Source organism: Plectrocnemia conspersa, unplaced genomic scaffold (genome assembly GCF_051122295.1).
Source record: "Plectrocnemia conspersa isolate PC_06_02 unplaced genomic scaffold, ASM5112229v1 ptg000013l, whole genome shotgun sequence".
NCBI lineage: Eukaryota > Metazoa > Arthropoda > Insecta > Trichoptera > Polycentropodidae > Plectrocnemia > Plectrocnemia conspersa.
This window is the reverse complement of record NW_028277177.1, coordinates 4482496-4496599: the sequence shown is the minus strand read 5'-3', so window position 1 is coordinate 4496599 and position 14104 is coordinate 4482496. Positions and strand designations below refer to the sequence as shown.

The following is a 14104-nucleotide window of genomic DNA, read 5'->3' as shown; positions in this document are numbered from 1 at the left end:
TATAGATGAATGGCAATGTACTGCAATACTTCAATGCATATTGAAAGTGCAGTGGTTATTTTAGGCTAATGATATGCCTTCGTATTTTAATATTATCGTACCTAATAATAAATATGTACTGTTTTTTAACCATAATAAATAAAAACTAAATTTGAAGAATCAGAATACTTCAAAATTCAACTAGATAATTAGTAGTTTCTTCTCTATTTATTATTTTGTGTGAAGAGTCCAACCAGCTGCACCGTTAACGCTGAGGTCATTTAAACGACCATTTCAAACATTATGAAAGTGAAATAAGCAACCCGCCAGACAATAGTCTAGCAATATAAGATAATATTCAATACCACAATCCGTAATAATTGTATATTTCACAAACCACCTACCTATTAGCACATTAACCACTCGTAAGCACCCTTTTGTGTGTAAAGAATGTACAATAGACACTGCTATTGTGACTATCCCTTGCATTAACGATTTCGAAAGTTTCATTTTAGGACACAAACATATTTCTTTGGTTGAATAATGAGCGATGCAATTGGCCCCCCAACGTCCACTGCTGTGATTCGCCAGAGAAAAAAAAAGATGTGACACTTCGAGACAGCAGACCCACATTCAACTGGATAATCTAATAAATTATTTACATTTACATTATCTTGTAAATTAAGTACAATGAATGTGCTGCGACTGGTATCATTTGTAGATCTTCGCGACTTTCACATAAATTAAGACATTATATATGTATTTAATAAATAAAAGTCAGTTATTTTTAAACAACTTTTTTTTATTAACTTCAATAAATCTCAATTTATCTAGGCAACTCACGACACGAAATGTTACATATTTCAGCGATTTTCTTCACAAGTGTTACGATAATTAAGGTCTTTAAACCCTGTACAACATTGAAAACAAACAAAATGCAAATAAGTCTTGTAAGTAATGTATAGACGAGTTAAATTATACATATACATACATAAGAAAATTATTAAAAAGTAAATAAAACGTGTCCAATATTTTCGTTTAGAATTTATTATATTCAAATACTAACTATGTATATATATATATAACTAGGAATAGAAAAATAGAAATAAATAACTTCAAGAAAATATGTAATCTATTAACGACTCTCAACATAGACAGATTAGATTTATTTACACAATAAGTATACAAAATAATGTTTTTTCATAGATTTTTTTAATAATATATTTTTATTAACCCATTGGCACAATAGGTAACTTTGTAATTTTTCAAGTCCATCTTAATTCTAAAGCCTCGTATATAAAAACAGATGAAAGGAAAGAAGAACTTGATTTTTTATTTAAAAAAAATAATTAACAATAGTTTAGTACACGTTTTTTCAATTACAGACGTAGCTAATATTTCATTTCATAAAATGTTTACGGTGTTAAATTTATGAAATATACGTTCATATAGTCACTTTTATAAAACTACCCTTTTATATTAATTAATAGATCACATTTAAAAAATATATTTTCATACTTTCACTATTGTTAATCATCACCGAAAACTTTACACAATATGCTTTCAATAATTCGTTTTTTTTATATATAAATTTTAATTTTAAATTATACTTTTCTTGACTTTATTGGGAATTAAAATATAATACAATCAAAACTTGCAGATATAAAATTGGTTCTCGATAGTACAAAATCATCCACTTAAGACTAAGTGAAATGTATATTCAAATGGTCAGGGTTATCTACTATAATATAATAAACGAAAAAAAAACAATCTAAATATTTCCAATTAATATTTTTTTAATTAAAAAAGGTGGAAACATTAAAAATGTTTTTTTTTAAGTTTGATTCGGCAGTCTTTTTTCCAATATTCAACGTTCATATATATTATTTACAAAACTCAATTTATAAAATAGCTTCACAAATTCTTGATTCTATACAATATTGGTCCCAACTGTCAATCTAACCTAACCTTCATCCAACATCACAAGATCCTTTTTATTGTGCTGTGTAATTAATTCTTTAAATTTCAAGAGCAACTCAAAAAATAAATGAAAACCAAACTACTACATAAAATTAAAAAATTGACTCTTTGATACCACGCCACAAATACCAGACATTTTACAATGCACATTTATAATGTAAATAAATTACAGATAAACATATTTACACTTACTCGTACGTTAAAATAAAAAACACTATGCCTAGGACAGAAATCACAGCCTAATTGAAAGGGATCGAGGTATAATCACACGGCATTATATTTGGTATGGCTAAGCCTTGTAGAGTATGAAACATATTACAAGCACCATAGTATATTTAAACATTCATCAATTATTAACTTTCCCTCAGATTGACAACAAATTTAGTTACATGGCTTTGTTATCAACGGCTCTTCTTCCCAAAGGTTCTGGGTGTAGAACCCGTTTCGCATACGACTGTCATTATTTTCGAACAAATGTATACGCATTTAAATATATTATAACATTTAACTGGGATTGATTTTTTCAATATGAGAAAATCGAATCGGAGTTCAATTATTGATAAATCAATAAATAAACCAAACACTTATTTGTAATAACAATATGTTCAACCTATCGCCGTTAACGTTGAACGCTTTCCAATGGCAGTGTCAACAGTTGGTCTGAAAAATAAAACGTAAAATTTAATTTTTTTTAAATTAGCATTGAAAAATAAAGATAAAATTTTACAAAAATGTAAATGTGCTATGATTTACATTTTTTGTACATACATATGTATAATTTAGTGAAGTATGTTATTATGTACAATGAAAAATAAAGTGAGCATTTAAAACATATTTACATTATAGCTCTCTTCCTATGTTAAGCTAATGAAGAAATAAGAAAATTAGTTTTAATTACAGCTCTTTTAAAATAAGCAAAAAGAAAATAGCATTGTAGGATCAATCTCAGTCATGTCTTCTTTTAATATAATATGTATAAAAAACTAATAATTTATGAATAAATACAACGAAAAATAAACATAGATACATACAAAAAGTAACCTAAATAATTATAGCCAAATATTAAATACGAATAACTATGAAAAAGCCGTTTATTTCGTGTTATCTCTCTGTCGTTATTCCTGCTTCCTTCGTCGCTCTAAATACCTTTGCATCCTGCATACAATTGAATAGATTATTTAAGAGTTATTCGTAGGGTGTTCACTGTTCTGGCCAATGCTCGCTCGCTACTGCTCGCTTGCACCTAACAACAGTTTAGGTGAGAGAGATATTTTAGAAGCTATTTATAAAATAAATAATTTATTGACTATTTACATTTATTAATGTTATATTATTATTTTGTAATTCACATGATTATATATTTTAATTCTGATCGTCCTATATTTTTATTCTGGCCGTATACTATTTTTATTCTAAACATTTGATATTTAATCTGACCCTGAATAATATAATTATAACCATTCATTATTTCAGTTCTGATCATATGATATTTTTATTCTAACCATTGGATTTTTATTCTGACCCAAAGTTTAAATTCTGACTATTAAATTTGTTGCCCATAAATTAAGGTATGATTATATTACGAGTCGTTTTGTAACGCTTGAAGTGAGAATGTAAATCACTAGGAATCAATGTGATTGTAGTAATATACATATTATCGCCGTTAAATTAGCCTATAAGTTTGAGCTGTATATAAATAGGTCATGTCTGAGATTGATACTATAAGTGTGACATATTAATTAACCTGTAAATGTGCGTAGAATGAGAAGCGTTGTGATAGTGAGCGGCGAGTGGTAACCGAGCAATCTTCTTGTCTCTCCGCCTCTGTAAAACAGCTCGTCCCAAAGCACCCGGCCAAAGTGAAGCACACAACGCTCGCCATACCAATCTGAAATTATAGTCGACAAATATTTATAAAAAAAAACACTTCATAATGCTTTTATAACCATTTTTTTAATATTACCTGGGTGCCAAAGCGATGACTGCACTCAATATAACGATCAACCAGTATTCGGGGGTAGCCAACGCCATATGCATAACCCAAAAGTTAGATGGCAATCCCATGCAATTAACACATAGCGTATTGTATATAAGGGTGAAGCCATAATAAGCGCCTAGTGAACCCAAGAGCGATAAAACGTGCAGAATCGTCTGAAATAAAAATACATATTAATAGTTATTCATAAAATTCACACTGAAGTGAATAATTGAACTCACCCAGCTTCTAGTTTCGATGGCCACGTGCAAGAGCATTACTACTATACAGGAACTCGATATTGTCATGCCAAACAGCCAAATGTCTACGGGGCTGTCCCATAAAGCATGTAAAGCGACGAAGAACAAAATTATGCTCTGGTACAGAGCATCGAGCATTGCAATCCAATATGAGCGTGATCGATAAGTGTTACCAGATCTAGGTACCGCATATAATCCCGGACGCTCTAAGAGTAACGCTTCGGGAGCGCATCGATCGTAAATACCTAAAAAAAATATATAATAAACACTCATTTCAAATATAATTTTGATGAGATAGAAAATCTCATGCAAACCTATGGCAAGTGGTGGCAACGACGTGAACATTAAATTATAGAGCATGAGAAATATTTGGTCGACCATCACGCTCGCCGACCAGCCGCAGTATAATTGGAACCAATAAATTAGAAACACAAATGTCTGAAAATCATAAATATAATTAAAACATAATCATATTTTTTTATTTCAATAAGCAAAAAAACTCACCGCATTTTTATAAAAAAAATATAGTATCATCCTAGCCAGTCGATTATAGCACCAATGACCGTGCACTAAGAGGAATCGCTCTAAAAACTTAAACCTAGATATTGCAAAATCCGATGCCATCACGGCCTGCATTCCTTCTTGTCCAGAAATACCTAAAACAATTATTATTAAGATTAACTAATCAAAACTAAATTAACTCAATTCAGCATACCTATCCCGACATCAGCAGTCTGTATCATTGATACGTCATTAGCACCGTCGCCGATTGCTAACGTTCTGACTCCCATTTCTTCTTTAACTACCTACATAATCAAAAATTAATCAGTATGCGTGTCTTTTTAGTTATTGGCATAAACAAACGTTTGACTTACTTTAACTATATAGGCTTTTTGGAGTGGTGTGGCTCGACAACATAACACTGAAGTGCATTTCTTTGTTAGTGATAAAAATGGTCCTGTCAAATTTGATTTCTTATCTAATATAAACGTAAGAGTCTTCCCGTCTACCACTAAAGCCCGACTTTTGGTCGGTCTTAGAGGCAAAGTGTTAATCACAATACCGTTGCCGTCTTCGCTAACTCCAATATTGTCCATGCTGTCGAGGTAGCATCTAAAACAATCAACAAAACATTTATTTAAATATACAATGTTATCTCTGCTTTTTTAACTAATATTTAGATATTATACAGATTTGTGTACAAATTTCAATGGATTTCTTATTCTTATTATTTGATTTTTACGATAGTTTTAATTAATTACTAGAAAGCGACAATCAAACAATGGTGTTTTTTAAAACAAAAATACAAGAAAAATCATGTTCTAAACCGAATTTTACCTAATAAGAGAGCGCAAAAAACAATTATCCCTTTTCCTGGTGCCATCGCAGTAGAAACGCTCATTACCGAGCGTTTTTACACGATTTTATTGCTTTTTACGTGAATTTTTACTTTTGAGAAATGATAATTGTTTTTGCGCTAGTAGAAATATATATCTACTGGTGAAAATCTATTTGGGCTTCACTAGTTAAAATATAACTTTACTGAAACATTTGTATGTATGCATGTAAATAAATAATGATAAGTATGTAAATGTATGTATTACTATGTATGGAAAAAAAACATATAATTTTATTAGCACCTGCCAGATAAATTATATTTTCACCAGTGAAAATATATATCTACCAGTGAAAAGTATTCTGATATGATTTCACTGAGTGGACATTTTTTTTAAATATTTTTGGGATAATTTTTTTAGATTTTCATTGCAGAATAGAATCAGGGATGTTATTTCAATTAAACATTTTTTAATATTTATATTTTATTAACCACTTCATACCTGAAATGTTTTTCAATTCACTTTTTTAAAGTAAATAATAAATAAACAAAAAAAATTGTTTTAGAACATTTACTCGTAAAAACACATTTTTTTAGAGGACAATTTAAATGAGCAATATATAAAATAATTTTTCCATTAAACGAATGTTTATGCATTACTGCTGTACAGATTGGTCATAATAGTGAACACCCCATGAATATCTCTCTACAACGAGTTCTTTTCCAAAGGAAAATTCCGAAGATTAGCTTTACGTAAATGAATAAAATCCGTTTTATGGAACAAAGTATTTATTTAAATGCACATATCTCTTCAAATAATTTCCTGTGAAATGAGCGGCACAATCAGAGCGGCAGTTAGTATAAGAAAAAGGTAAAAAATAGTCATAATACCTAATTGTTGATTCCGCTTGATCCTTGTTCCGTGACATTAGTTTAAGTAATTCAGCTTGTGGTGAAAACAGTTTAGCCGAATATGCTACATTTATAGCTGTCTCCGGTTTGTCCCCAGTCAGCACCCAAATCACGATTCCTGCTTCAATCAAAGCGTTTATCGTCTCCGGCACCCCTTCTTGCAGCCTATCTTCAATTCCAGTAGCGCCTATTAAAACTAGCTCCGTTTCTAATCTAGAATAACACTCCCTTATCTTACGTTCTCTACTATCTAAAGACAATTCCGCATGCTTGAGATCGGCCAACCATTCTTCGTATTGCTGATATGGCATAGTCCTCTTAGCCATCACTAACGTTCTCAAACCTTGACGGCCGTACATATCCAACTGCTGTTGCGTTCTCATCAAAGCGGCTCTCTCAGCCGACCCTTCGGGAGAGTGAGCCAAAGACGTAAATATCGTTGTATCGGCACCTTTGCAATATACCGTCACGTTATGAGCGTTCGATAGACGTATAATAACCGACATGCACTTTCTCGTCGAATCGAACGGAAGAATGTTCAAAATAGGAACATGCACAAATTCACCGTCTATGCTAATGATCACTTCTCTAGGCGATCGTTTTTCTAATCTACAACCGTAAGCCATTGCAGCTTCTACTAGAGCTAGTTCATCAGGGCTTTCCGCTTCCAAAATAGGTTTCGAAGACGTCGGAGTCGTATCACCGATCGCCGCGGAACCGGGAGAACCATTTTCTAACTTCCGATCTCGATTAAAGATGTTCAAGTACGGAATTTGTAAGAATTTCGGCCTTTCTGGTGGAGACGGCGGTATCGGCGGTAATCCCGTCTGCGGTCTTGGAGACGGAAGGGTAGACGGCGGCGGCGATGGCGTTACGGATCTCGATTCGGCTAATCTAGAATACTTTTCGGTCGTTAGCGGCAGTTGTTTTGTCTTTATTTTAGTACCGTTTGCTACAAATTTAGGTGTTTTCAATATAGGCATCGGTTCCACAATGCCACTAGCGTCCATGTTGTCGTGATGAGGCTTACGACTAACAATCACAGTATTGCACAAAGCCAACACCAATAAAAACTCTCTGACGCACTGAGCGTGACTTCCTTCTGACATGTTATCGCAGGATAGCTCTTCTAAAAGTTGAGGATTGGCGGCTATCGGGGTCGAAGCTTCCGAAGATGAATTTACTGGTGATCCCATCGGGTGAGTTTTTTCAGATGCTGGGTGGTTATAATCGACGCCGCCTATTGTACATCTCCGAAACACCATTTTATTTTCAGTCAACGTTCCAGTTTTATCGCTAAAGATGTACTCGACTTGACCTAACTCTTCAGTGATATTGAGAGCTCGGCATTCAATCCGTTTATTGGTAGCGGAATCGTATAGATCTACGTTGTTGTGGATATGATATATTTGAGCAATTTTTGTCACTTCGATGGTGACATACAAAGACAACGGAATCATGACCTAAAAAAAAATCAATATTTAGATCTTGAATGATGTTTTATAATGGAAATATAGAAACTTACTTGTAACACGATGATGAATATCCAAAAACTTAGTAGGCCTTCATAGATAGGGTCTTTCGCATACGGTATGAATGGCGGTAACCGTCTTGTGACATTGTTCAGCGAGCCATCTAATAGAGTGGTCGGACGAGCTGGGGCGTACTGATCGTACCACAGCTTGCAGCCAACTGCTCCTAAGCAGCACAAGACCAACAGCATCAAAACACACCATATCACATCCATGTTCATCTGTGCTTCAAGTCGAGATCGCTTATATCTTGGTCCGCCGTTGTTGAGCATCGCTTTAGTCTCGTGACCTTTAAATTACAAAGAATATGATGAATAAAATACTTTTTACAACTCTAACATCTCGGTTGTCTATTAGATGTATTGAAAACTATTTTTATAGAATGCATGATAATGTTAAAAGAAAAAGAGAAAAAAGTCTTTGAACCAAACACGTGAAGGCTAAGAAAATAGGTTGAAAAGCGATTGATTAACCACTTAAACGCCAGCAACTCTCCAGTGAGTCAATTGTTGATATTTTTTATTTAATTTTGATTTAAGCGAATGATAACTAAGTACGAAAGACAGTATAATATATTTTTTAGTACCTGCATAAACTACTATTCCTTCTATATAATCTGTATTCTTGATTCGGCATTCTCTCAAAAGCAGATTGTCCGAGTTGAGAGTAACACGTTTGCCATTTGGATGTACGAGAGCTCCGTGAAATCTATATATTTTCGTTGATGGAGTGTCTACTTCTACTAAGCTTACAAACTTTTCTGCTGTGAACGTTGTTTGCTGAAAATTAAATAACATCATTAGATTCAACATAACATAGTAAGTTTAATTTATACAGTATATTAATTCAAGTAAGAATTATTAGTCTTGAATATGAAACCATTATAGATTAATAAGAAAATTTTATAGAGAATCATAGATAACTATAGTGTTCAAGATCCTATTACCTTTATTGACTGTGAGTATGATCAGATTATTATTAGTATTTTTAAGAACTTCCATAACTGTAGTAATTAAAGAGTAGAGTAAAATTTTATAATATACTGATTTGCATACCTTATCATGAAAACCGCTTGCTACTTGTCTCGGTTTTAAGTTGGACTCTCCGTCCAAGTTGCAAGTGTCCAAGTAGCATATGCCACTAGGATCCGAAGATCTGAGTAGCACTATATCGGCCGGAACGACTTCATTGTTGGATAAATGCACCAGATCTCCGACTCGAACGTTTTTCCACAAAACTTTTTTGTATCTGCCGTGGGAGCTGAAACGAAACAAAATTTCAATTGTAGCTTTCGTGATTCTGATGATATTTTAATAATATTTCAATCTTAAATTGACTCAAACATATTGGAAGGCGTTAAATTATTCACGCTAACGTGTTTCGTGCAAACTTCATATATTATTCACATTTGGCAGTTCATTCATGGAATTTATAAGCAGCTCATTGATTTCAATGTTGAACTATTTATTAAATGCATATGTACAAGCAAATTGATTATTGTATAAATTTATCATAACTTGTAACAAAGTTTAGTATTATCAAATTGCAAATCAAAAACTTTAAGTGTACAGCTTTAAAATTGTAAAAGAAATATGATATTTGCAAAATTGTTTTGAGATCTCAACACAATGCCAAATAAGCTATTAAAGATTGAAAGAGAGAGATTGTCTAGGTAAGGCAATAATACATTAGTCATGAAGATTAATAGTTTTTACTATTCATAAAATTATACTAGGCATTAGAATTATTCATAAAAACATAAACCAGAGAATATCAATCAGTAACATTGTCCCAAAAGGATAGCGATCGTCCTTGGTATTCGAAAGCGTGAAAGTACTGATAAAGCAAAATAAACAATGTTCGTGTCCGTTCGCCTTGAACTTCCATAGATCAGATAAGAATATAAGGTCAAAGTCATTAAGTTTCATTGATGTGGAATAAGTATTTTTATTGATTGTATATTTTTTCAGGACCTCAGATTTCCAAATATTATGATATTTGAACATATTTGAATGTGAAACTCTAATATTTTTCTACACAAATATGGTAAAGATTGAGAGCACCTGAAGCAGAGGTCTATTGGTGTCAAGTATGCGTCGCGAGAATCAATCACAGCAATTGAAGAGGACACTCATGAAATATTATAAAATTTCTAAAATCTATTTCAAAGAACAATTTGCAATAAAAAAATAATGCTGCATGCAGTTAAATTGATTTTGCTCGACTGCAGCTGACATTGACATTAAAATATTAATAACAACTTAATGCTCAGTTCTGAATATTGTACATAGATTATACAATATAGATAATAAAAGGCCTTGAAATAAATACAAAGTTTTTTAACTAAAATATGCACATATAGCTACGCTTTTATATATGTACTTGAACGTTATTATTGTATCATATATAGTAAAGAATTATATAAAAAATAGCAAAAACTTAAGTTATAAAATGTTTTGTATGGTTTTATATACTGTAGTTAAAAATTGATAACCACCTAATGTTAAACAGGTTGTCTTTGAGCATCATCTAGTGATATTATTATCATTGAGTAGTACAATATTTGTTTAATCGTTAGTTTTAATGCAAAATAATACATTATAATACACTACTAAAAAGTGCTACTCAATGATAATAATATCATTGGATAAAGCTATAAGACATTTTTAGCGGAACGTTTTCAATTGTCTCATGTTGCTAAGCACATTATAACACTTTGGGATTATCAAATATAATTATTACTACAACCTTTAAAATGTAGTTAAATTGTAATCATAAAATAATGAGATGCATTTTACTGCAATTAATTTTTTCTGCAATTCACTGCCATTTTCTGTGAAAAAAATGTCATGCTGAATAAAAATCAATTAAGTCACGTTGATAAATGTTTGTTGTTCAATTGACCGCACACTGAGAATATTTTAAAGTAAGCGAAAATGTATTACACTAGTCAGAAAACATTTCCTTTTCATTACAATAATATCTAGCTGGTTGTTGATATTTACAGAGCAGTATTATGTATTGTATTTAATCATAAAACGTTATTCATCCACAAACTTATGTAAATTACATTATTATTTTGTTTTGTGTTATAGAGAAAGCTCTAGAAAGCTTTACTCAAGAGTTTGCTTACAATAGACACGCAGGCTTTCGAAAGCCATTTTCATAAATCACTCTAACACAAAAAGTTAACCATTATTTATTCATAAATTATAATACTCATTGCTTTGCGCATCAAAAAATATTGTTATACGTAATAGTACAGAAGACGGACTTAAACAGTCCTAAATTGGCCTTCTCTCCCATTTGGCAGTTTTTCATACCGATTTCTACGGGGACATTCGCAATTTCCAACTCTCATATGACAGTAGCCATATATTTCTCAATACGCTGGTATTTTTAATTATTTTGTTTCATTCATTTGATTCATTTATTTATGTTTTAGATCAACTCAAAATTTTGAATCCTGGGGACTACAACAAAGATTTTTTTTTATTAAAGTAATATTCTAAATTTGAATTTTCCGTGGGGGAGACTTAGTGCTCACCCACTTATTACTGCCACGGCCAGTTACAACGATCTGGGGATGTAATTGGATCTGTTTTCTTACTGGACTTTTATGACGATAAGTTGCAGCCTGTCATCTAAACGTTTTCAAATCAAAAACCAAACGCACATTACCGATCTGTATCTGATTTTTTTTCAAATTGGAACAAATTTAAACTTCAATGTTAAAAAAATATAGTTCAGGGATACTAGAGCACTCTTCACAATAATGTTTTTTTCCTATATAATATTTTAATGTTAATTAAAAATTTGATAAAAAATTCTAATTGCTGTACATATTTTTGTTCTGTACATAGTTACCATATACATAAATGTGTACGTTTAGTTTTGGTATGAGATTTTTATATCTGCCCGATTTTAAAGTTTTGATCCGATCCTGTTTTTAAAAATATTGGGGACCCCTAATTTAAAGTATTACTAAAAAACATCTGCGCCACTGCGCCTAGTCTCTCTTGTCACCAGAGAACCTGCTCCGTCAAATACTACGCTTTATTCTACGCCACACTCTTTGATAAAAAATAGTTACTTTCATGTTTTTAATTGTCAAATTGCAATGAGACGATTAATTTTTATTACTTGCACTACTTTCATCTGTAATATTTTGTAACATATTTATATATAAGAATGGTGGGAGAAAAGTGGCATTATAAAATATTGAATACTTTTCACCAAAAGGGTCCAGCAAATATACACGTAAGGCCATCGATACAATATGATATAAACAATCAACAAAATACGCAAATGGCGTACAAACAACTGGAAACACAATAGCGAGACAATCATAATAATAATTTTGCAATAACATGCAAAACGTCAATTCTTGTGTGACTATATTTAGTGGCAAAAAATCTGAAATTTGCATTTGAAAAAGAACAGATCCAACGTTTATAAAGTTGTTTCTTACAGATAAAAAAATACCAATAATGTACAACAAAACAATAAACGCTCAATTGAACTTGAATGAATGATTTTTTGTAAAAAAGCTATAATAATATATAAACGCAATACAGTATAGTTATGATAAAACAATGAGCGCAATCGACCTCAACCTCACTCAGTGGATGTGGGCCGGTGAGACGTTCGCGTTTTTCACATGGTTTAATTATTTATACAGGTGTGTTAACGTTAACTGCTCAGTTTAGCATTAAGCAGCCCTTCAATAATAAATACCATAAACGACCGCCCCTAATAAATTACTAGTTAAGCGATCAACTACATAATAAGCTAATAGATTATGGAAAAAATAGTTTTTTATTACAAATTAATTATTTTATTATTATGGAGCAATATAATATCACATAATTATTTTTTTATATAATCTGATTAAACATTACAAATCTAAATATAATGGGATATTAGAATTAATAACAATAATTAGTATCCTTTGAATATATAATCTAATGCATTCACTTATACATTTACTGCGTAACCGCTCTTACAAAGTAAGACCCCTACATCACAGTGACAGGTGATGGAACCTGAACTAAGACGTTCATTTCATACAATGAGATATTTACCAGTAAAATAATATAACTAGATTGTTATACTAATTTCAGCTGTTTTTGGGATGATAGAAAAAGGGCCGCATATAAAAAAATCCACAAATCATAAATAAATAAAATTATTATGTCAAGCAAATTTTTATGCCATAATTTAAGCTAGTGCCAGTTTTTTTTTATACATAAATATAAAAACGCTCCTCAGCCTCTCTAGAGATAGTACTGCATCACGCAACAACGATTGACATGTTTTTTATCTAATTTTTTAATTTCCCATGTGGTGTTCCCTAGAATTCCAAGGTCTTTTAGGTGTTTATTTTTTTTTAAAACACGTACAACCATTCAGTATATTCTGTGTACGCTGCAACGATCAACAATAAACAAGAACAGTTCACGGACAAATGTAAGCCAATGATGTAATGTTTGCTATGGGAAAACGCCCACTGCCAGTCAAATCTCAATCAATCTGCTACAGAAGATGTATTGTTTTTTTTTTATTGCCTTAAAAGAAGTAACAAGAGTAGGTCAGGAAACATTGTTTAAGTATCAAAATATCGTGGACTTGAAATGAGAGCGTCACAACTCAAATTAATAGATTTTTAAATAAATATTTTAAATTTTGCATTAAAATAAAAAATGCTTTGAATTGTAATATATTTCCTGGCGTTTTATATATGGTATATATATAAAACAGCTCTCATGGCGTCTAGCTGTCTCAAAAAGTTACACATCTTGGCATCAACACCCGAAATGTATGCTTAGGGGTGGTAAGCTATAATAGCTTAATGCCCATAATCAATCATATTGTAGATCGAATTGTATCAGAATCAGAATTGTAGATCGTCTGCTCTAGTAGGCTGATTTTTATATTATTAGAAGGCTTTATAAATATTGTTCTTGTGATTTAATTTGTTCCACAGAATATGTTTTGCCATTTTTTTATTTGACATGAATGTACATGTCGCATACTTTTCAGGAACGTATTGTAGATATGCGAGGATTTTTTAATTATCTGACATAGCAATAAATTACAGAAATAGAACGAAAAGACAACATCTTGAAGC

At 31.6% G+C, this 14104-nt stretch overlaps 1 protein-coding gene across 1 annotated transcript in view; it reads right to left on the bottom strand.

The window, feature by feature from the left end:
• Window positions 1-763: 763 nt before the first annotated feature.
• LOC148227093 (phospholipid-transporting ATPase VD) overlaps window positions 764-14104 on the bottom strand; it is a 91931-nt gene continuing 78590 nt past the window's right edge. The window contains exons 3-14 of the mRNA XM_088202670.1: window positions 9030-9234; window positions 8561-8753; window positions 7968-8263; window positions 6422-7905; window positions 5070-5307; window positions 4910-5000; window positions 4699-4850; window positions 4509-4632; window positions 4177-4439; window positions 3923-4110; window positions 3704-3847; window positions 764-2619 (exon numbers count right to left, since the gene is read on the bottom strand). Of these exons, the coding sequence (XP_088058796.1) occupies window positions 2565-2619; window positions 3704-3847; window positions 3923-4110; window positions 4177-4439; window positions 4509-4632; window positions 4699-4850; window positions 4910-5000; window positions 5070-5307; window positions 6422-7905; window positions 7968-8263; window positions 8561-8753; window positions 9030-9234 (3433 nt within the window). The 3' untranslated portion in view covers window positions 764-2564. The remainder of the gene's footprint in view (window positions 2620-3703; window positions 3848-3922; window positions 4111-4176; window positions 4440-4508; window positions 4633-4698; window positions 4851-4909; window positions 5001-5069; window positions 5308-6421; window positions 7906-7967; window positions 8264-8560; window positions 8754-9029; window positions 9235-14104) is intronic.